At 43.2% G+C, this 23,172-nt stretch overlaps 1 protein-coding gene across 3 annotated transcripts in view; it reads right to left on the bottom strand.

The window, feature by feature from the left end:
• Positions 1 to 23,172, bottom strand: part of LOC119593954 (cAMP-specific 3',5'-cyclic phosphodiesterase-like) — a 101,563-nt gene that overhangs the window by 17,532 nt on the left and 60,859 nt on the right. For 2 of the 3 annotated variants that reach the window (XM_037943158.1, XM_037943080.1), the window contains one exon: positions 17,710 to 17,803. In XM_037943158.1, the coding sequence (XP_037799086.1) occupies positions 17,710 to 17,803 (94 nt within the window). Of the gene's footprint in view, positions 1 to 17,709; positions 17,804 to 22,418 lie in introns of all 3 variants that reach the window. The other variant, XM_037943007.1, reaches the window with a different exon arrangement.

Here is a 23,172-nt window from a genome sequence, read left to right as displayed (position 1 = left end):
GAGCTTGTGTGCATACATATACATATATACATATACATAGACATACATATATGCATATATACATATATATATATTTATATATTAATATGTATATATGTATGCGTATGTATATGTATATATGTATGCGTATGTATATGTATATATGTATGCGTATGTATATGTATATATGTATGCGTATGTATATGTATATAGTGGTGATGTATGTGTGTTTTTGATGTGTGTGTGTGTGTGTGTGTGTGTGTGTGTGTGTGTGTGTGTGTGTGTGTGTGTGTGTGTGTGTGTGTGTGTGTGTGTGTGCATTTATCTTCTTTTGTTTTTCAGTAACCGTGTACACGTGAGGTAATCTGTGTTTCAGTTTTTTTTTTTTTTTTTATTATTATTATACTGGAAATGAGGATCACATTTCAGCAGATCCTGTCGTTGAGTCTCTCTCTCCCTCTCTCCCTCCCTCTCTCCCTCTCTCCCTCCCTCTCTCTCTCCCTCTCTCCTCTCTCCCTCTCTCTCTCTCTCTCTCTCTCTCTCCCTCTCCACTCTCTCTTTCTCTCTCTCTGACCTTTATATCATAAGAGACAGAGAGAGGGAGAGAGAGAGAAAGAAAGAGAGAAAGAGAAAGAGAAAGAGAGAGAGAAAGAAAAAGAGAAAGAGAAAGAGAGAGAGAAAGAAAGAGAAAGAGAAAGAGGGAGAGGGAGAGAAAAGAGACACTCAGCAGGTCGGTTCGTGCGCCAAACACGTGCGTCCTGCAGCTCCAGAATCAATACGTCGCCCGCCTCAACCACCCTCAGAAAGGTGTTCCAACGACCCCTTTTCTCCATCACCGCCCCGTCACTATCATCTCCTGCTTGTGGTGATAATGAGGGCGATGATGACGGTGAATGGTGAGGATAGTGGTGATGTCTGAAGATGAGGGTGAGGGTGATGATTCAAATATCTTCTCCCTCACTCCCTCCCTCTCTACCTTCGCCGTCATCTCCTCATGGTGGTGATGAGGGTGAGGATATGGGTGATGGTGAATAGTGATGATATGGTGGTATTCCAACCACGCTTTCCTCTTCCTCTCCTTTGTCACTTTCATGGTGATGATGATGGAATGAAGAGGCGAAGAGAAGGTTGATGAGGGTGATGACGGTCGTGAAAAAAAAATAATAGTAACTATAAAGATAACGATGACGATGATGATGCTCTTCCAGTGGCCGTTGATGATGAAATGCAAGTGGATAAGAAAGACAAAAGAAAGAAAAGAAGTAGAAAGTGGAGAAGAAGGTAAAGAATTGAGAAATACTGTGAAAAGAGTCGACAGTAAACATGAATATAAAAGAAAGATGAAGATTTAAAAAAAAATGACGAAGAATCGGTAAAACAGAAGAAAATGAATAACATCCATTTTTTTTAGTGGTCGGAAGTTCAAGACAACTTCATTACAACAAATAAACGGCCAAAATAAGCCAAATGGTGTTTTTGATAGAATGCCACCAAGGGAATATATTACTCTTTACCCCCACCAAAAGGTCACTTTGATGAAAATAAACCACTTACACCTTGCATGGAAAAGGTCACAGCAATAGATCTGACACATATCGTTTTTCCCCTGAAAAAAAAAAAATAAATAAAAAAAAAATAAAAAGTGGGTGAATAAAATAAAATAATATGAACGAAGGCGTAAATGAATATAAATGAATAAAAAACTAAATACAATAAAATAAGCAGACAAAGAAAACCAAATGAATAAATGGATAGATAATAAGTAAAACATAAGTAACTAAATAAAATGCAACTCGGATGTCAAAGTACCGTAATTTTTTTTTGCACATATTAATTTACTTTCGCAAATATCATATACCAGCAAGGATACAAGAAGAACCGAGAAGGTAAGAAATAATAGAAAAAAGAACAATAATAACTAACCACAAAGGCACCTCGAGGTAAGTATAACCTCAACGATTATATTACGAAGATCAAAATACCACATCTGCTTCATCACCTCGTGTCTTGTGAGCGCCCGTGTGATCATAACCAGGAAGGACCTGTGTTCAGTTTGTTAAGGATAAGGTCTTAATAAATACAGGATAAGGGTTTTCTTAAGTGCCCCCAAGTTCCTCTATTGTGATCTGTCTCTGTCTACTTCTTCGTTTGCATTTTGGCTTCCTTGTCTGTCCTGTTTAGTCTTTTGTCTTTTCTTTGTTATTGTTTTATGTTTTTTCTTTTCTATTTTTTTCTGTCTTTTTTCCTGTCTTTCCGTCCCCTTTTTCACTGCTGTCTCCTCTCGTTTTGCTTCCCTCCTCCTGTCTCTTGTATGTAAGATGTAACCGCTTGCCTCAATAAACTTATCGAAGTCAACAAAGTGGTTTCTCTTTCCTTTCGTTCCTTCTTCTTTCTCCCTCCTTTCCTCATTTCTCCTTTTCCTCCTCTGTGTTTTCCTTCTCCTTCTCCTCCTTCGTCCTGGTGAGGAGGAGGAGGACTCGCTTTCTCTTTCTCTTTCTCTCTTTCTCTCTTCCTCTCAGTCGTTTTATCTATCATGTCTTAATTATCTTCTTCCAAGACTTCTCTCTCTCGGTTCCTTCAGACATCCATTTAAGTCATTAAGAGTCTTCTGTCTCATCACTTTTTTTTAACTCAGTATAATAAGTATTCGAATGAAATTAAAAGATCATTGGCTTTATTTCCAACTATCCCAGAATCAAAAATCTTAGGAAAGAGAAATTGCAATAAGATAAATGAAAGAGAAAAGAAAATAGATATAAGAAAATAAAAAAATAAAAATCACGTTTGTCTGTTCAATAGAGAGAGAAAAAAAAAATAAAGAAAGAAACATTTAATCCCACTTAGTGATAGGGTAATGATGTACTTGGCCCACTTACCGCACGGCGCGTTTAAACAGTACCCTTCTCTCCTTCATCATTGACTCCCTTAGAAACAGCAAGTGAAAAAGGGCATTGCTGTAATTTTCCGAGAAATAGATTTAAGTAGAAGAGGAAAGGATTTGTCTGTGTTGAGGTGGGAGTGGATAAGTATTTTTTTTTTTTTTTGTTTGTTTTGATTTTGTGTGTGTGTGTGTGTGTGTGTGTGTGTGTGTGTGTGTGTGTGTGTGTGTGTGTGTGTGTGTGTGTGTGTGTGTGTGTGTGTGTGTGTGTGTGTGTGTGTGTGTGTGTGCGCGCGCGCGCGTATGTATGCACACATACGTATATCGCCGTATCTCCCTTCCCTTGCCACTGGCCGGCGCACACTTGCATCTCGAGGAAATCTAACCATTTTTCCTGCAGTCTATTGCACGTGTGGGCAAGCTGAGAGACCACAAAGCAAAATCGTTCTTGCTGTAAACAGAGCTTTCGTAACAAGCACCCAGCAATGCAAGCAATGACGATGGAAGAATTTGCTGACTTACTTCCTCTATCAGCTGTTTATTCATGTCATATCATATGATTCATGTCTATGAAAACACTTCAGACTTTTAGTCCATGTTCAAATTTAATATAGTAGCATATGATGAAGACGAAGAAAACGATGGAAATAACAATGATACATAAAGTAAATATAATAAAACAATGTCAATTATATATTTTATAACAACAATAATGAGAGTAAACACGAATATATAAACACGCCAATATATATTTTCTCGTACCCATATTTAAGTGGCATGTTCTGTGTACCAACGCCCAGCCTAGGTATGGCCTTAACCCCTTTCTTGGAAAAAAATTACTAATACTTAGTAACGGTTTCCAAGTTGGTGACGGCGTCCTCTGAAACCATATATGGTGTTGGAGAAATGATGTAGGAGGAAGAGGGAGACAGAGCATGGAGAAGGAGGATATGTTGGAGACGAGGAAGATAGGGAGGATCAGAAGGTGGGAGGAAAGGAGTAAAATGCGGGTATGAAGAGGTAGTAAAGCCTGACTATATAGCAGTTGAGTAATTTCACATAAATCTATTATTATAAAAAACAAAATTTAAAAAAAACAAACAAACAAAAGATAAGAGAGAGAGAAAGCAAGAAAGAACGAAAACGCACTTTATATTAACTCGACAGTTTATAAAACAAGCTGCCCATGAACCTCTCGCTCGCTGGGTCGTGACCTTACACCAGGAAAAGCCGACAAGAAATACATTTGCCTGTTTCAAGAAGCTTGCTTTAGCGGAATTGGAGTCACAGGACCTATCAGATGAGGACGTCAGATAATCAGATGCTTGGCTTGAAATTTACTTGGTCATCTACAGTCAAGAAGGTAGGTCACTAACAACTTGTTTAAACAAATTGTTAATTAGCTAATGTTAACGAGTCAATGGCTAACTAAAGAATTCCCCAAGCCTAACTAGTTAATTTTCTAGTCAACAAGGCAACCAAGCAGTAAGTAAAACGAGCAACGTAATAACCATCTAACGGGCCAACTAGTCAAGAAACAAGCCAACAACCACACTAATTACCAATCAGTCATCAGATAATCCCACTAGTCATCAGATTGCCCAACTACCCATCAACGCATTCAAACCAGTCGGTTATTCGCTCGCTCTTTGCCCATGATTCGAAAGGCGCCTCTCAGACCTACGCCGGCCACCACGTCATGCACGGCACCCCGTCTCTCGCCCCTTGTTTGGCCATTGAAAAGAACTGCCCATGGAGGAACTGCATGAGTCCGGTTTTGCTTGCCTGCCCCGGATACGGTTTAAGGGGGGGGGGGGGTAAAAGAGGTGGAAAGGTAGAGTGTAGAAGAGGTAGAGAGTAAGGGAGGTAGAGAATCGAGCTAGAGAGTAGGAGAGGTAGAGAGTGGGAGGGATAGGTGTTGGGGGGGGGGGGTTCTAAAATCATTCATGTATTGAAATATGATTTCTTACGGTGAGAGAAAAGGGGAAATGGTGATAGAGAAGTAAGGGAGAAGAAGAGGAAGAGCGAGAAAGTAAAAGGGTAAAAAAGAGAAAAGGTGAGTGAGTGAGGGAATGAATGAAATAAAAAAAGTAAAACAGTTGAAAAGGAAGAAGAAAGTAAAGGGAGAAGAGAAGTAAAGAAAGAAGAGAAGAGGAAAAAAGGTCGAATTCGAAGAAGACAAGATCGACAACATTTCATGTCATAACCCCTTCCCTGCGTCAGAAGCAATGTTACATTGCAACATGCACGCTGCAACTCTTACGTAGGCGCCATCGACAGCACGAGTCCCCAAAAGGGATGCTATAGCTGCATAATGACCGTGTTTCTTTCGCATACCTGGGGAGTGATACTTTGGGTGAGTCAGAAAGGGTGTTCCTCTTACACCCTCACACGGGGCTACCCCCCCCCCCTCCCGGACCCTGCCCTTCTTTCTCATTCTACGCCCAGACCTGTTCAAGAGGCGTTACTCTAGCTCCCCTCCCCCCCCCACACACCAGTCCCTTCTCCCCTACCCATCTCTTCCCTTTCGTTTGCCTTGATCTTCCTCTCTTTCTTTCTCAACTATCTTTATCTTAGCCTACCCCTCCTTCTAAAATACTTTCCCTTTGTTTCATTCCAAGCTTCTCCCTCTCCCTTTCTCTTCTCCTTCCTCTACGCCCTACCCCTTCCCCCCTCCTTCTCCTCCTTCTCCTCCCCCTCCCCCCTCCCTCCCCCTTCTCCCCTTCCCCCTACCCTGGCCCTCAACCAGACACACCCACCCACACACACATACACTTTTTCCCAAGCCTAAGCGACTCCACCCAAAGACCGGGGGAGTCTACGCCCTTGAGTCGCATCGCCACCACGCCCTGCCTCGCTCTGCCAACACACTGCCGTTCTCTGAAGAAGCTCCCGACCGACTAAGACTCCTTAGATTCTTATCGTCGACATCGCTTCAGTCTCTTTCCCTCCCTTTCACTCTCTCTCGCTCTCTCCTCCATTCGTATTATTGCAATATGCGCCTTTCCTCCATTCGCTCGTCGATTAATGCTTCTGTGTAAATTTTTGAAAGCTGTGTGTGTGTGTGGGGGGGGGGGAGGTCTTGTTTTCTTTTCTCTTTTAAGGATTTCTTCTCGTTTTCCATTTTGTGTCTTATTCTCCTTTTGCTTCTTGATCTCTTCCTTTCCATTCTCCTTCCCTCCCTCTCTCCCTTCTTCCTTCCCCTTCTCTCTCATCCCTCTTCCCCTTCTCTCTCTCCTCCCTTCCTCACTTTCCCTCCATCCATCCCTACCCCATGATATCAAATGATAGTAATAAAAAAAAAAACTAATTTACTTCCAGGAAAACGAAAGAATTTTTTTGAAGGCAAAAATCGAACAATAGTCATCATCTAAATCATACAAAGATAATTAAAAAGAAAAAAAGTGAGAAACACACAAAGGAGATCCTAGGGTCCCCTCCCCCTCCCTCCTCTCTTCTCCTCGCGTCCCACAGGAGACAAAGGAACCCCACACGAAAATTGCTTGGATTAATTGTCAACAGTTCTGGTGTTGAGGAGGAGCTGTTCCCCTCCCCCTTCATCCCTCGCTCCCTCTCCTCCCCTCCCCCTCCATCCCTCGCTCCCTCTCCTCCTCCCCTCCCTCTCCATCCCTCGCTCCCTCTCCTCCCCTCCCCCTCCACCCCTCGCTCCCTCTCCTCCCCTCCCCCTCCACCCCTCGCTCCCTATCCTCCCCTCCCCCTCTACCCCGGTTTCCCCTCCTCTCCTCCCCCTCCATCCAATACCCCTCTCCTCCTCTCCTCCCCCTCCCGTCCCCCACCTCACCTCCGTCCCCTCCCCTTCCCTGAGCTATGACGTCAGAGGAGTTCAGCTCCCTGTTGATGTGAGAGTCAAGTTTCTCCTCCTCTGACGCAAGGGCGAGGGTCATAGCGCCCTTGTTGGAGGGGAGGGGGAGGGGAGAGGCGGGGAGGGGGAAGGGAGGAAGGAGGGGTGTGGGGTAGAGTAATTCATTGAAAGGTTGGAGGGGGGGGGAGTAGATTTATGTTGAGCGTGTGTGCGTATGCACGTGCATCCACATATGTGCACGTGTGTGTGTGTGTGTGTGTGTGTGTGTGTGTGTGTGTGTGTGTGTGTGTGTGTGTGTGTGTGTGTGTGTGTGTGTGTGTGTGTGTGTGTGTGTGTACCCACGCGTGTATATGCATATGTATGTGTAGGTGCATATGCATACGCATCGATATGTATCTGTACATATACATATATACATGTATCTGCACACACATCCACATCCTCCATTATCACTGTACACGTGTGCTACAATGCAATTCCAAAGGCGATCTCGATACCAACTCACGGACCTCGTAAGCGTGACTTAATATGGTACCGTGGTAGTACCTGGTACGCAAGGTGCAACATTGCTGATTAATGCAGCTGCAGGTCGGGCGTGCAACGACTCGACACGAAATCCCAGGGTGTCAACAGGTAAAAATCCTGATGATGAATGACACTCAGTTACTGTATGAATGATTCATCGGGGGAGATACAGGAGGGGGAAAGGGAGGGGCAGGAGGGAAGGAGGGAAAGGGAGGAGGAGCAGGGAGGGAAAGGTAGGAGGGAAGGGGAGGAGAGAAGAGAAAGAGAAGGAGAAGGATGGTGGTGATAATAATAATAATAATAATAATAATAATAATAATAATAATAATAATAATAATAATAATAATAATAATAATAATAATGACTTATGAGAAAATGCATATTAACAGAAATGCACAGTCACCCTTACAACGAAGTCCATAATCGAGGCACTCTAAAACAACAAATCTACGAAACGAGTCTGTTCTCACAACAACAACAAAGACTAGAGCGTCATTAGCACGGCTTGCTAGCCGTTAGTCCTCCCATTTTTTCTCTTTTTTAGGAAGATGGTATTCTCTCTCTCGCTCTTTCTCTGCTTGTCTGTTTCTCTCTCTGTCTGTCTCTCTCTCTCTTTCTCTCTCTCCCTCTCCCCCTGCTTTTCTCTCTCTCTCCCTCTCTCTTTCCCTCTCTCTCTCTCAGACAGGATTAACATGGTACCTGGCGCCATAGGTAGAAGATAATCTTAAGGGGCTTAGTAAACTCTTTATTCTTCTCTTGTTGAGGGTAAGGGCAGGGAGGGTAAGGTTAGGTAAGGATGAGAGATAAGGTAAGTGAGAAGGGTAAATGTGGAAGGGAAGGTAAGGGAGAGTAAGAATGGAGAGAGAAAGATGGATAGCTGAAGGGGTGAATGAAAAAAATCAGCGTATATATAACAATAAATAATAATAATAGTAAATGTTATAACGACAATAACAACGAAACAGATGCTTAAGATAAGGATTGCTATTTACAGTAATAGTAATGGTGATGATGACTAACAACACAGTTAAACAGACAACTAAACAAGTAAACACAGAGAAATGAGTAAGAAATTAAGAGAAAAAAAAATGAAAATAATAAAAAAGACAAAAAAAAAAAACAAACAAACACACAGCGTCCATCCACAAAACCTTAAAAGGAGTGTGACGCATACCAAGTTCCAGCATGGAAGGCGATGAACTTCAGAACCCATTATGGAAAAAGATTAAATGTTGAGGCGCTAATAAAGAGTCGAATCATGGACTCTCTGCTCCTCCCCCCCCCTTCACCCCCTTTCTCCCTCTTCCCTTCTGTGCCTACCCCCACCTCTCCCCTCCCTTTTGTATCCCCTTCCTTTAGTGTACTTCTCTCTCCCTCATCCGTTTTCACCCACACGTGCCCTGTTCCCCCTCTACGTCTCTTCCCCCCCCCTCTGGTATCCTCTCTCCCCCTTAGGCCACACCTACCCTTCCACCCCCCTTAACCCCCCCCTTAGGTGCCCCCAACCCTCACACCCTTATGCCCATTACACCTAAGGGTCATAATACCCATTATTCTGTGCCCTTGTGGGGGAGAGAGAGAGTGGGGATACTCTGTGAGGGTGTGTGTGTTGGGGAGGGGGTCGAGGTGTATTAGAGAGAGAGAGAGAGAGAGAGAGAGAGAGAGAGAGAGAGAGAGAGAGAGAGAGAGAGAGAGAGAGAGAGAGAGAGAGAAGAGGAAGAAAGAAAGAAAGAAAGAAAGAGAGAAGGGGAGACAGATAGACAGACAGACAGAAACAGAGCGACCAATATGCTGTAAAGTTTTGAATATCTCGAAGATTTCAACACCCATGCCATCAATTTTCTCTCCGTGGCGCTCCAGAATATCAGCTATCACAAACAGCAGATAGCGAGAGATACGAGATGAAAGGGAGAGCAAAGATCGGGTCGGATGCTGCAGTTATAGCATCCTACGAGGACAAAGGTACGTACTGATTCCAAGCTGGGATTTTTAAAAATATTTTTTATACCTTTTCTCCACTCTTCCCTTCCTCTCTCTTCAAAGCATTCCATCCATCGATATGTCCAGTTATCTTTTCATCCATCTATCCATCAGTCAATCCGACCGTCCGTCCGTCCGTCCGTCCGTCCATCCATCCATCCATCCGTCCGTCCGTCCGTCCGTCCGTCCGTCCGTCCATCCATCCATCCATCCATCCATCCGTCCGTCCGTCCGTCCGTCCATCCATCCATCCATCCATCCATCCATCCATCCATCCATCCATCCATCCACCACCCACCCACCCAACCACCCACCCACCCATCCACAAATCCACCCATCCACCCACCCATCAATGCATAAAACAATCCATCTATCCATCTCTTAATCCATTTTAATCGACGAAGCGACATTTTTATTGACTACTATTGCTCTTTCCGTTGCTCCCTGTCTGTATGCAAGCACTGCGGGCTATTAATACGCGAGCAGCGATGACAGAACCGAAGCGGGAGCGAAAATGTTGTGCTTGCAACAGGATACACTATGCTTTACAGTGTCCGAAAGATTTGCTTGTGTTTTTGTGTAGTGTGGAGGATATATAGTGCTGTGTAGTGAGTCTAAAAATATCTTTTGTAAGTAAAGGGAGTGAGTGTGAGATTTTTTTTCTAAAAGTTTGTTTATTTTAACTCATTATTATTGTAGGGGAGGTGGTATTGCATACTGTTGATAGTTTGAACCGGATGCAAGAAAATAAAGGCAATGTTTGAAATATAAAGAGATGAAGGAGAGAGAGAGAGAGAGAGAGAGAGAGAGAGAGAGAGAGAGAGAGAGAGAGAGAGAGAGAGAGAGAGAGAGAGAGAGAGAGAGAGAGAGACAGACAGACAGACAGACAAAAACAGAAACAGAGAGAGAAAAAAAGAGGGAAAGAAAAAAAAAGGGAGAGAGAGAAACAGAAAACAGAGAGATGGAAAAATAAATAATGAAAAACCAAGGTACAGACCGAGACAAGGAGAAGAGGAGACAGAAACAGGTGCACGAGTAAGAACTAAAAAGAGAAAGGTATGTGGGTGTAGGATTTTAGACATGACATTCGGAAAAGTTTTGCGGGTATGTCAATGTTTTTAAGTGGCAGTGTGAGTGCTATACATATCCCTTGCCCAGAATACCTCGCACTCGCTCTCACAGGCACCGATTGGCTAATAGATGTTGCCACTGCCACCACCTGTAGCTCGGTACATTTTCGTGTGAATTATGTGTGAGAGAAAAGACATCACTCGCCAGTAACCTATATTTAAGTACGTTCGTCATTATAAAGGGAATTTTAATTAATTCCAATGCTTCTTCGATCGATGGGGGTATTTTTTGTGATAATTTGATGTATAAAACGGCCGTTACTAAGGTAGGAATATATGCGATGATGAAAATGAAAATTTACACACAATAAGTAAATGAAATAATAAATTAAAATAACTGTCAATGTTTGGAAAGAAAAGAAAGAAGGGGAACAAAGAGTAAGAGAAGATATAGAAAACATGAGAGAAAGATCAAAGGTGGCAAGGAAGAAAGATGGAAGAGAAGGAGGAAGGAAGAAAGACGAGGACGAAAAAGAAGGATGATGAAAGGGAGAGTAAGGAAGTCGATGAAGAGAAAGGAATAAAAGAGGAAGTAAAAATATGAGGACGAGGAGAAGGGAGGAAGGAGATAAAGACAGGGAGAAGTAAACAAGGAAGATGAGGACGAAAAGACGGGCAGAAGAGAAGAAAGACAGTGAACGACGAAGAGAAGGGGGTATAGGAAGGAGGAAAGAGATGAGAACGGGAAGAGGGGAGAAAGGAAGAGAGAGAAAGTGAACGACGAAGGGGTAAGGAGGGAGGAAGGAGATGAGGACGAAGGAAGGGAGGAAGGAGGTGGCCAGGGCAGACCAAGGCCACGGGGAAGGGCACAGAGAGGAGGGTATGGCACTGTCTACCGTCCCAAATTACGAGCAAGGGAATAACCAAGGTCGCGAGGAAAGGAAGAGGACGGAGAGGAGGATAAGAAAGGGAGATGGGAGGAAGGAGAAGAGAGGAGGAGGACGGAGGGAAGGATAAACGAGGAGATGGGAGAAGGGAGAAGAGAAGAGGAGGAGGATAAGAAAGGGAAATAGGAGGAAGGAGAAGAGAGGAGAAGGACGGAAAGGACGATTAGAAAAGGAGATAGGAAGGAGAAGAGAGAAAGAGGAGGTGGAAGAAGAGATGATGAGGGAGAAGGAGATGGTATGAGAGGTTATGACTGAGAAATAACGAAGGTGGAGAGGATGACGAGGGAAGGGAAGGGAAGAAGAAGAGAAGAAGAAGAAGAAGAAGAAGAAGAAGAAGAAGAAGAAGAAGAAGAAGAAGAAGAAGAAGAAGAAGAAGAAGAAGAAGAAGAAGAAGAAGGAGGGGGAGGAGGAAGAGGGGGAGGAGGAAGAGGAGGAGGAAGAGGGGGTGGAAGCTTAGAAGATGTAGCGGGCGCCGTGCTGTCCCGCCTCGCCGACAGCCTCGAGGGGGGGCCGCCTAATCACAGTACCTGGAACGTGTTGCTTGACTCCTCGACCTCCCCCCCCCCCGCGAGGCCCCTCATCCTTCTCCTTGGCCCTCCTCCCCTCCCCAATCCCCTCCTACTTCTCCTTTCGTCTCGACCTCCTTCCCTCTCCTTATTCCCTCCTCCTCCGTTTTTCTCTATCTCCCTTCCTCCCCCCCTTCTTCTGCTTCTCGATCTTCCTCCTTTGCCCTACCCCTATTTCCTTTTTCTCGACTTCCCTTCCTTGCTTCCCTCCCCTTTTCCTATACTCTCCTTGCCCCCCCTCCTCCAGTCCCCAGGCTACCCCTACTCCTGTTCCTACTTATTCCTTTTTATTTCCCCCATCTTCTCATTCACTTACTATTTTTTTGCCATTCTCCATTTTCTTTTTATTTAAATTTTTTTTTCCAAAATCTATGATCTTCCTCTTCTCCTGTTTCTCCTTCCCGCCCTCCCCTCCTTTCCCCGTTCTCAGATCTTCTTCATCATGCAGTAAGGATCCCAAGAAGCACTTCTTTCATCATCCAAGATTTTCTCATTACCAGAAAGGGCATTGAGCAACAGCGTTTTGTCTTCTCTACTCTAATGTATCTGATATAACACATCGGCACTTAAGAAGGTTCAACAGGCAATCAAAAACCTAAGAAATCTTCCCTGGATGTTTCCTCATCATGGAACATTTTCTCCTCCTGTTAACAATCATCTCTCGTATCTTAAGTGAGTCGTCGCCTCGCTTAATGACTCTAACTGTCTCTCTTTAAATGCCTGTCTCTTGCTGTTGGGTAATGTCTCGAAGCTGGAAAAGATGAGGAGGATGTTTATTATGGCGGTCCGATTTACGTAATTCTCTGCGAGGATTCAGTCTTCTATTTGTTTCATAGACTTCTGGGTTTTCCCCGTACTAAAACACACATAAAAAAAAGTTATTTATTAATTGCACATGAATGCCACCATGAAATAGCAGCTTGACCCCACTTGACCTCGAAGTTCAACCCCACTTGATAATCGACGCGACGATCGTGTTTGTTTATTACCTACCCCCCCTCCCCCTCCCCCTCCTCTCTCTCGTCCCTGTCCCCGTCCCAATTCCCTCACCTCTCTCCCCTTCCCCTCCTCTCTTCTCCCTCCCTCATCCTTCCTCCCCTCCCCTCCCCTCCCTAACCCCCTTCCCTTCCCTCTCTCGCCCCCTCCTCTCTGCCCGTCCCCGTCCCCCTTCCCTTCTACCTTCCCTCCCCTCCCCCTACTACCTTCCCTCCCCTCCCCTTACTTCCTCCCCTCCCCTCCTTTCCCCCTCCCAATAAGAATAAAGACGGTGCAAATCAAATCAAATCAAATGCAAGACGCCATTGCTTAGACTCCCGAAACGGGTATCGCATCTCGCAAGCAATCTCACGAGCAAGCAATCTTCCGAAACCGTTGAGGCATAGCTAGGATCACTCAGGACGTCGAAAAGGATTCCACAAAGGGAAAGGACTCCGTTAACAAAGGATAGGAAATAGAGGAGTTCGGAAAGGGAGAGGGAGGGAGGGAGGGAGAGAGAGGAGAGAGAGAGAGAGAGAGAGAGAGAGAGAGAGAGAGAGAGAGAGAGAGAGAGAGAGAGAAGAGAGAGAGAGAAAAGAGAGAAAAAAAAACTGATCATGCGTATCCCAACCGACGGAAAATCCTAATCAGCCATGAATAACGAATTGAGAAACGACATAAAATGAATAAATGAATAATAAAACATATTCAAAAAATCCTTTCCGAGACTTTGCAATCCCTTAGTGGTGCTGACAACGACTTCCTATCCCACTGCCCTTGATTTCCGCTGATTTATGTGTCAATCAATCAATGCGTGTCCAGTGAAGCTGGTCTCCAACGCACACCCCGACACGCAAGCAGGCACTGTGTGTGTGTGTGTGTGTGTGTGTGTGTGTGTGTGTGTGTGTGTGTGTGTGTGTGTGTGTGTGTGTGTGTGTGTGTGTGTGTGTGTGTGTGTGTGTGTGTGTGCGCGCGTGCGTGCGTGCGTGCGTGCGTGTGTGTGTGTGAGAGAGAGAGAGAGAGAGAGAGAGAGAGAGAGAGAGAGAGAGAGAGAGGAGAGAGAGAGAGAGAGAGAGAGAGAGAGAGAAAGAGAGAGAGAATGTATACTTGTATGAATGCAGTGTATTAGCTAATGAATCTACGTTTCCTATCAGAAATTGCCAACACCGATGTTTATCACTTTCTGGCTATGAAGGCATGTCGTCCCACTCAAAACATACTTCGCAACTTGCATGCATGCAAGCACCCAGGGCGTTTGGCCCCCGCAAGCAAGCCTACGCTCGCTCTAGCACTTTCGATGGAATGCAACTTGACTGCCATCCGCTCTCATTCTCTCTCTCTCTCTCTCTCTCTCTCTTCTTTATTCATTTGTTTATCTTTTTTATGTATGGTTGTATGCACACACACACACACACATGTGTGTGTGTGTGTGTGGTGTGTGTGTGTGTGTGTGTGTGTGTGTGTGTGTGTGTGTGTGTGTGTGTGTGTCTTTCTATGTATGTATGTATGTATGTATGCACGCACGCACGCACGCACGTACGAACACACACACACACACACACACACACACACACACACACACACACACACACACACACACACACACACACACACACACATATATATCCATCCACTCTATCTATCAATCTGTTTATCTCGTAACCGCTCTCTCTGTCACTCACTCTCTCTCTCTCCTTCAGCTGCCTAGACAAAAGCTTTATTATGAGACCGACACTTGTGTAATAAGGCTGACCCAGCGCTGTGCTTTTAACCCTTAATGACAAGAGGAAGACGAGGCAAAATGAGGAATAAGATGACGACGAATAAAACAGTGCGTGACCTCTCGAGGGCTCACGTGAGGCGAGGTCACGGGGTGGCTGCCTTAGGAAAGAGTCTGTGGCCTTTAGTTGACAGGTACTTGAAGATGCGGGCGAAAAAAATCGGGAGGTATATTTGTAAATATTCATATATGCATACTTGTATATGTACTCTTTCTCTCTCTCTCTCTCTCTCTCTCTCTCTCTCTCTCTCTCTCTCTCTCTCTCTCTCTCTCTCTCTCTCTCTCTCTCTATATATATATATATATATATATATATATATATATATATATATATATAATACACACACACACAACACACACACACACACACACACATACATATATACATATTTATACATATATACATATATATATACATATATATTATATATACGTAGACACATCTATACAGACAGTATAAATAGACAGAAAAACAGATATGCAAACAGACGATGATGGATGAATACATAAAAAATACACAAATATATCAAATGTGTTGAAAAAGCAAAAAGCAAAGAAATAGAGAAAGAAAGAAAAAAAAGCGAACGAAAGGTGTCCGCACGTGTAACCCCGGCCTGCGACGCCTTTCTCACGTGACGAGGCTTCTGCGCGTTGCATGTTCCGAATCAGCTGATGTGTTGTTATTACTGGCGGTGCTGTTTATGGGTCGGATGCTGATACGTCCGCTGGGGGAGATGGTCTGCCACACGAGCATTTTCGGAGCGAATGTGTGGTGGTAAGTCGATTTCTCAGATACCTTTTTTTTGTTGTTTTCATATACTTTGTTTTTTTTTTTATTTTATTTTCTTTCTTTAGTTTTTTTTTCTTTCTCTGTTTCTTTTTTTTTCTCTCTCTTGTATAACTGTAATAATACACGAAGTTCATAAAAGAATGAAGAGACACACACACACACACACACACACACACACACACACACACACACACACACACACACACACAACACACACACACACACACACACACACACACACACACACACACACAACACAAAAAAAAAACAAAAACAAAAAAAAAAAACTGTATACCTACATCTATATACATATAACACCACAGTTACACAATAATCACGACGTCACCCGTAATCACACCCATGGCATACCAACCGAGCTATAAACGCTTGGCAACAGACCCCTCCCGGAGCGAAGTACTTATTGGATCCCATTCGATTCCTCTTTATCGGGTTCGAATCCTCTATAAACGAAACAGCACGATGCTCTGCGCCTCTTGTTTGGTTAACGGTCCTTGGCGGAATGGGGATGTCCTTGCTTAAGGTTAATTGCATCTAAAAGCGAGAGATGATGATGATCCGATTATGATAATCATGGAAGAGTGCCAGGTATGGGTGGGGTGGGGGAGAGGGAAGATACGGAGAGAAGTGGAGGAAAAAAGTAAAAAAAAACAAGGCGGGTTAATAACATCACAGTCTAGACAATTTAGCCTTTGTATATCTGTCTATATGTACATAGATATGAGTAGATCAATAAACAGATAAACAGCATATAACCTGAGGACATGCACCCGAATAAACGTTAATTCATTAAAATAATAAATACCGGTATTCTCTCTCTAGCCAGTAAATCCTCTTTTGATAGAAGGAACTCACTCAGCCCCTAATATTAGCTTCTCCCCCCCCACTCCCTCCTCTCTCCTCCTCCCACCCCCTTCACTACCTCCTCCCCCTATCACCCACACTCCCACCCCCACTCCCCTTTTAGCGAGGTGCCAGCCCGAGTTCTGAGAATTGTAGCGTCAGAGAAGCCTAAATCGGTTTTATATTAAGAATATGTCTGTCTCCCTGGCTATAAATATTGAACAGAGAGAGAGAGAGAGAGAGAGAGAGAGAGAGAGAGAGAGAGAGAGAGAGAGAGAGAGAGAGAGAGAGAGAGAGAGAGAGAGAGAGAGAGAGAGAAAGAGAAAATAATAATGGCTATAAATAATGAACGGCTACGGGAGAGATAGGCAGATGGATATATATATATATTTATATATTCAATTGATAGATATATGTATCTGAGTGTGTGTGTGTTCTGAGTGTGTGTGTGTGTGTGTGTGTGTGTGTGTGTGTGTGTGTGTGTGTGTGTGTGTGTGTGTGTGTGTGTGTGTGTGTGTGTGATAGACAGATCATAAATGCACTATCAGACAGACAGACAGTTCTTGCTACATCCGTTAAGGAACTTTTAATGAGTTCGAAACATAGTTACTCATTCCTGTTGTAATAGAATTGCATATTATCTTGCATTTGCGTAGGCATTGATACTTATATAATGAAATTTAATGGATAAACGTTGATACGTATGCAGTGCAATATAACTCGTGTAACCGTACCTCAATAGATCTTATATTAGGTCGGCATTTTTTTCCCAACAAGAGCATAATGCGACATGTGACTTTAGTAGCTATACGTGGATTATAGAGCACAATAAAAAAGCTGCTCCCGTGATCTAGTCAGTATGGAAGAGATTATCACATATTATTGGCAAAATTTTGGTTGACAGCCGGCGGACAAGGAGGGGAGGGGGGGGGGGGGGGGAGTAGAGGAGGTGAGGAAGGAGGAAAAATAAAAAAGAGAGGAGGAGACGAAGGAAAAAGAGAGTGAGATAGATACATTAGATAATGAGATGAGAAGAACATGGAGCAAGAAGAAAAAGGGAGAGAAAAAGAGAGGGATCGTACATATAGAGAGAGGTTGAAATATATTATATATATATATATATATATATATATATATATATATATATATATATATATATATATATATATATATATGATAAAGAGAAAGAGAGAGAAAGAGAGAGAGAGAGAGAGAGAGGGAGAGGGAGAGGGAGAGGGAGAGGGAGAGGGAGAGGAGAGAGGAGAGGGAGAGGGAGAGGGAGAGGGAGAGGGAGAGGGAGAGGGAGAGGGAGGGAGAGGAGAGAGAGAGAGAGAGAGAGAGAGAGAGAGAGAGAGAGAGAGAGAGAGAGAGAGAGAGAGAGAGAGAGAGAGAATGAGAGACAGTGACAAACAGATACAAATAAAAAAAGAAAAAAAAGAGAAAGAGAAACAGACAAAAAAAAAAACACACACACACACACAAACAGACAACAGAAGATCGAAACTCCTTAACAAACATGATGCACCAACACTCACCGAGGAAAGTTGTGCAGATATATTCCGAAATTTGATTTCCAGATTTGCTTGATTCCGAGAAATGACTGAGTTCTTTGTTAAGCATCCTCTTGAACTGTGGAATAGAAGAAGAAAAAGTTAATACATTTAAAATATCTAAAATATAATACATCACAAGGTTAGAAATCTTCTAAGAATTGGTGATGAATCTTCTCGTGCTGTATATAATTATCTACAGATCTGAGGAGAATCTTCAATGTGGGTAGAATATGAATTATGCAAATATTGTGGTGGCAGGATAAGATAATAATAGCATAATTAGGTAATAGTTGCAGTAATAATGATAAAGGTATTAATAGCAAACTGTAGTACGAATAGGTATGAATATGATGGTCTTGATGATGAATATGATGGTCTTGATGATGATGATTTTGGTATGTACTGATCTTGTAGGTTTTTTTCAATCATAACAATAGTTATGATAAAATGATAATCTTCACGCAACAGGTTTCATAAAATCCTTATCACGAGGGACACCAAAGTGTAAAACCAGGCCAATCTGCCAGTCAAGGTGTTATCATTACATGAATTATTCGTTATCTCCCTCTCCCTCTCTCTCTCTCTCTCTCTCTCTCTCTCTCTCTCTCTCTCTCTCTCTCTCTCTCTCCTCTCTCTCTCTCTCTCTCTCTCTCTCTCTCTCTCTCTCTCTCTCTCTTTCTCTCTCCCCACTTGCATTTATTGAAATATGTAACCTCAGCAACACGGCCTTGCTTACGTAATATTTCCTCAAGACAAATTACATTGGAGGCTGACATTATGATGCTATATTGAGCTCCTGACGTGTGTTTCTCTATCAGCATATATCACTAGATGTTCCTTACTGATTCATTCATTTGACATTACCGTTATTACTATTAACCATATCGTTTTGGATTCAATCTAATTGTTTTGATAAAACATCGACTTCCCTGACGAGACACTTAAATTCATTAATTAGGCTATAAGCGCGACCCTGATTCGAAGAGATACGAAATCTGAAGTCGCGATATCTCTAAATTAAAGTGAAATATATCTTATCTTTATTTTTCGTTTGTTTATTGTCCTCCTGATAACAACCCCTTGGCGATTTCTTATCAACTGTCACACCTATAATGACAATCACTGAATCGATGACTAAAGGTTGCTAATCTGTTTTGGCTTTGGTATACAGAGACATAAAACAAGCTTAAAAAGATATAGAAAGACAGAGAATCATGGCTGTTCAACGGAATTTGATTGTAAATACAGTTAAGGAATAAAGTTATGTTATCAGGTGTTATCATTCGCTGTTCCGTAACATAGTTTGTATTATCTTCTGACTGACTTTATTTACCTTTTTTTCATAACAGTTCTTAAGACGCTCTTAAAAGTGCATCACTTAAAGTGCACATAAAGAAGAAGAAGAAAAAAAGAAGAAGAACAAGAAGAAGGAAAAGGAAAAGGAGAAGGAAAAGGAGAAGAAGGAGGAGGAGAAGGAAAAGGAAAGGAAGAAGGAGAAGGATGAAGAGAGAAGGAGAAGAAGGAAAAGGATAAAGAAAGAGAAAGTGAAAGAGGAGAAGGAAAAGAAAAAGAAGGAGAAGCAGAATAATAATAATAATGATAAGAAAAATAAAAATACCTACATTTCCTTACTGAATAAGTACATAATTTTAATTGACTCAAATGTTGATATTTTACCCTCTTTTTTCCCCTTATTTCCCCTCCTCCTCCTCTCTTCTCTCCTTCCCTTCCTTCTCCTCTCCTCCCATTCCCTTCCTCTTCCCCTCCCTTTGCGACAGCTTTTCTCCTCTCCCCCTCGCCCCCCTCCCTCCCTCTCCTTTGTAATAAAATCATAACAAGAAAAATAATAAAAGGAAAAATTATTGTAAAGCGTAAGTTCGATGTAAGAATGTTGGCGAGGGTAATGTTAAACATAAAAATAATGAAAATGATGATGATGATGATGGTGATGATGATGATGATGGTGATGATGGTGATGATGATGATGATGATGATGATGATGATGGTGATGGTGATGGTGATGGTGATGGTGATGGTGATGGTGATGGTGATGATGATGGTGATGGTGATGGTGACGATCGTGATGATCATGATGACGATTATGATTATTATATTAAACACAAAAAACGTCACCTCTACTTTGGTAAGTACTGATCTTATGTTGTTTTTTTTCAACCGATCAAATAATCTATTTTTGCCTCTAATACGATTACAACTTGAAGATAAACAGCAGCAAACTTTAATATTAAGTTTGGCGATTGTGATGCAGTTATATGGTGGATGGTGAATAGTGAAAGAGTGTAATGTGTAAGATGTATGTGGTGTGTATGTGATGTACTTTTTATGTGCTTTATTTATGTAATACAAGATGTACACTATGTATCATGTATCTAATGTACCTTTTCTATGGTATATTTGGAATATAGTACGTAACATGATACTGGATACATACGAAGCATAATGTCAAGTATAAAAATGCATAATATGTATATCAAGCATTTGTAACAATATAGCATGATATATTTGCGACGTTATGTATAAAATGTCGATCGAACACCTAAAACTATTGTTTATGTAAAAGCTTATGAAAAATGCACACACTTTTGATACTAGGATTAGTGCAGTTAACACGTTCCATGTGGTTAAAAAAAAGAGTGGATTTTCCGTAAACTGTATGTTGACTGTTTACATAAAAATCTCTCGGTTTATAGCCCTTCTCAATCCTGATAATGGTTCACGGGCATTTTTTCTCAAACACGGGTTCCATGTTTTAACGCAACCCCAAACAAACACACACAAAAACACCATACACACACACAACACACACACACACACACACCACACACACACACACACACACAAGAGAGAAAGAACGAGCAAGAAAAGACACAACAGAAAAGAAGAGAGAGAGAGAGAGAGAGAGGAGAGAGAGAGAGAGAAGGAGAAGAGGAGAGAGAGAGAGAGAGAGAGAGAGAGGAAGGAGAAAAAGAAGAAGGAGAGAAGAGAGAAGGAGAGAAAGAGAGAGAAGAGAGAAGAGAGAGAGAGATGAAGAGAAAGAGAGAGAAGGAGAGAAAAAGAGAGAGAGAAAGGAAAAGAGAAAAGAAGAGAGAGAGAGAAAGGAGAAGAGAAAGGAGAGAGAGGAAGAGAGAGAGAGAAAGAGAGAGAGAGAGAGAGAGAGAGAGAGAAAGGGACAAAAACAATTTATTAATGATGATGATTGTTATAATCTTTGTCTATAATGCTGTTTCTGTAAGAGATAACAACATCTCTACCATCGCCTTTATTATCTATGTTATTCATCCTTATCAAATTAGTTGCCTTTTAGGTACTTCTTATCTCGTTGCTACCATCAAAATCATAGCATCGTCATGAACATCATTATAATTGACTAGATGTTGAGTCTAACCCATCTTGCCATTCCAGCCTCATATTTTGTAAATAGCAAATCAGACGATACGCAAAGATAATGATTACTGCTTTATTCTTCCTTCCTTTGTACAAGATCGGCAGTTGTTTTAAGTCGGCTTGTACAAAGAAAAAAAAGAATTACTTTTACTTCTACTTGTACTAGAAATGGAGTTGCTCTCGCATCCACTTTTACGAAAGTATAGTGGTTTTTGTATTTATACGGGCTACAGGAACCGATAAAGAAAACTGATTTAACTTGAACTTATACCTGAAATGCAACTGAGGAGACTTCATCCTAATTCTGAATGTATAACATCGTTTGCAATGGCCCCGCTTTGTACAAGAAGCGGCGAATAATGCCTTACTTTCTCTCTCACTTGTACAAGAGCAGGAAAGGAGTTGGATCGTCTCGTGACTTCAAAATTAAATATAACTTCTTGCCAAGACACGAAGGTACATAGCCATTAGATGGGATGATCAGCTTGACGGCACATGGTATCTCACTAATCACTGGGTACGCAGACGAAGGGAAACGACGGATAAAAATGATCAGTCAAGCAAAAAGAGAGAGAAAATGTCTACAGAACAAACGTTGATTATCTTTAGTGCTGTTGAGGATTTTTATGCCGTGGCTATCAGATTAATGTTTGTAAACTACTCGAAATGGGAGAGAAACTTACTAATTGAGAGATTAGATAGTTATATCAAAGGAAACAAACGATGAATAAGGCTCTCCATTCTCCAGTAGACGAGGGGGTTGGAGGGGGCACGGAGAAAGGGGGGGGGGTGGATTCTGAGCTGGGAAAGCTCTGTTATCAGAAGAAACTAGATAACAGTCACTGCCTTGATACGCTTTTCTCGCCATTGTGTAATCCGGTGATAATATACAAGAGCATATCCGTTACCGCCGCCGCCGCCGCCGCCGCTGCCTCCTCAGTGCGCTGTCATTCAGATAAACTATAGTACAATTACTCTATCAGAGCGGCGTTGCGCAGCGGAACCCCGCGCGGACAGAGGCCCTCCTTCTCGCGAACAAACGCCGGTTATGCAATTGAAGAGCAATAACCCTCAACTTTACTCAAATAGACAGAAACGGTTGTGTTCGCGCGGGAAGAGGACTTGCGCTGCAATTTGGACTGCAACACACGACGCACTGTTGGCGCCGGCTAAAGGTCAGAACTTTTCTTCACCATCGAAGACAGACAGACAGACAGACACATCTTCAGAGACGAGACGACGGCGACCACGACGAAGTGGGGAGGGCGGGGGCGCATATACTGTACCTGGACGACTGCGGAAAAGACGAACACGGCCGCTTCCAGCAGGAGCCCCAGCAGGGCCAGCGGCACGAAGGAGCAGAACATGTACACGAAGCTGAGGCGTTCCTCCTCCATGATGAAGAGGAAGAGACTGTTTCTGAGTCGAATGCGCTTGCCGCTTTTATGCGCGGGTCGCCGGGGCTTTTCCCGCGAAATACTGTCCTTTCCGAAAGGAGAAACGGGGAGGCTGCGTTCCCGCTGCGCCTCGCGCGGGCTCTGCACCCGAACGCAGAGGCTCGCTTCCTCGAAGTCGCCGCTCAGGCTCTGTTTACGTGAGGCTTTCTTGGGAGCGCTGGCAGAGGGAGCTCCGCGCCGTCCGTCGCCGCGATGCGTTGTGAACAAGCCGCGTGCTTGAACTGCGAGTCTGGTCAACTGCTGACTGGCCGCCCATGAGGGCCACGTACCCACGAACGCCCACGGACGCCAAGGTCGCGCGGGGGAGGTCGCAAGGGGAGCGGCGCCCTCAGAGGAGAACATGGGCCGCGGGACGAGCGAGGGGCGACTGCGTCAACGGGCTGGCTCATCACACGCTGCGAGCGGCGCCGGGGTCATCTCATCACCGGCTTCGGCGTGACCTCAGGTCGAGGTGTTCGGCGAGAGGGCGCGGGCGGCGGCTGTGCCCGCCGAATTCCAACCTGCGACCTAATTCGTCAGCGCCGACAAATTGCCAATGTTTCCTCGCTTAATGACAAACCTCCTTTCCTTGAACTCAATCTAG

Source organism: Penaeus monodon, chromosome 1, assembly GCF_015228065.2.
Source record: "Penaeus monodon isolate SGIC_2016 chromosome 1, NSTDA_Pmon_1, whole genome shotgun sequence".
Lineage (NCBI taxonomy): Eukaryota > Metazoa > Arthropoda > Malacostraca > Decapoda > Penaeidae > Penaeus > Penaeus monodon.
The sequence above is the reverse complement of the archived record's forward strand: the minus strand, read 5'-3'. Positions and strand labels throughout refer to the sequence as shown.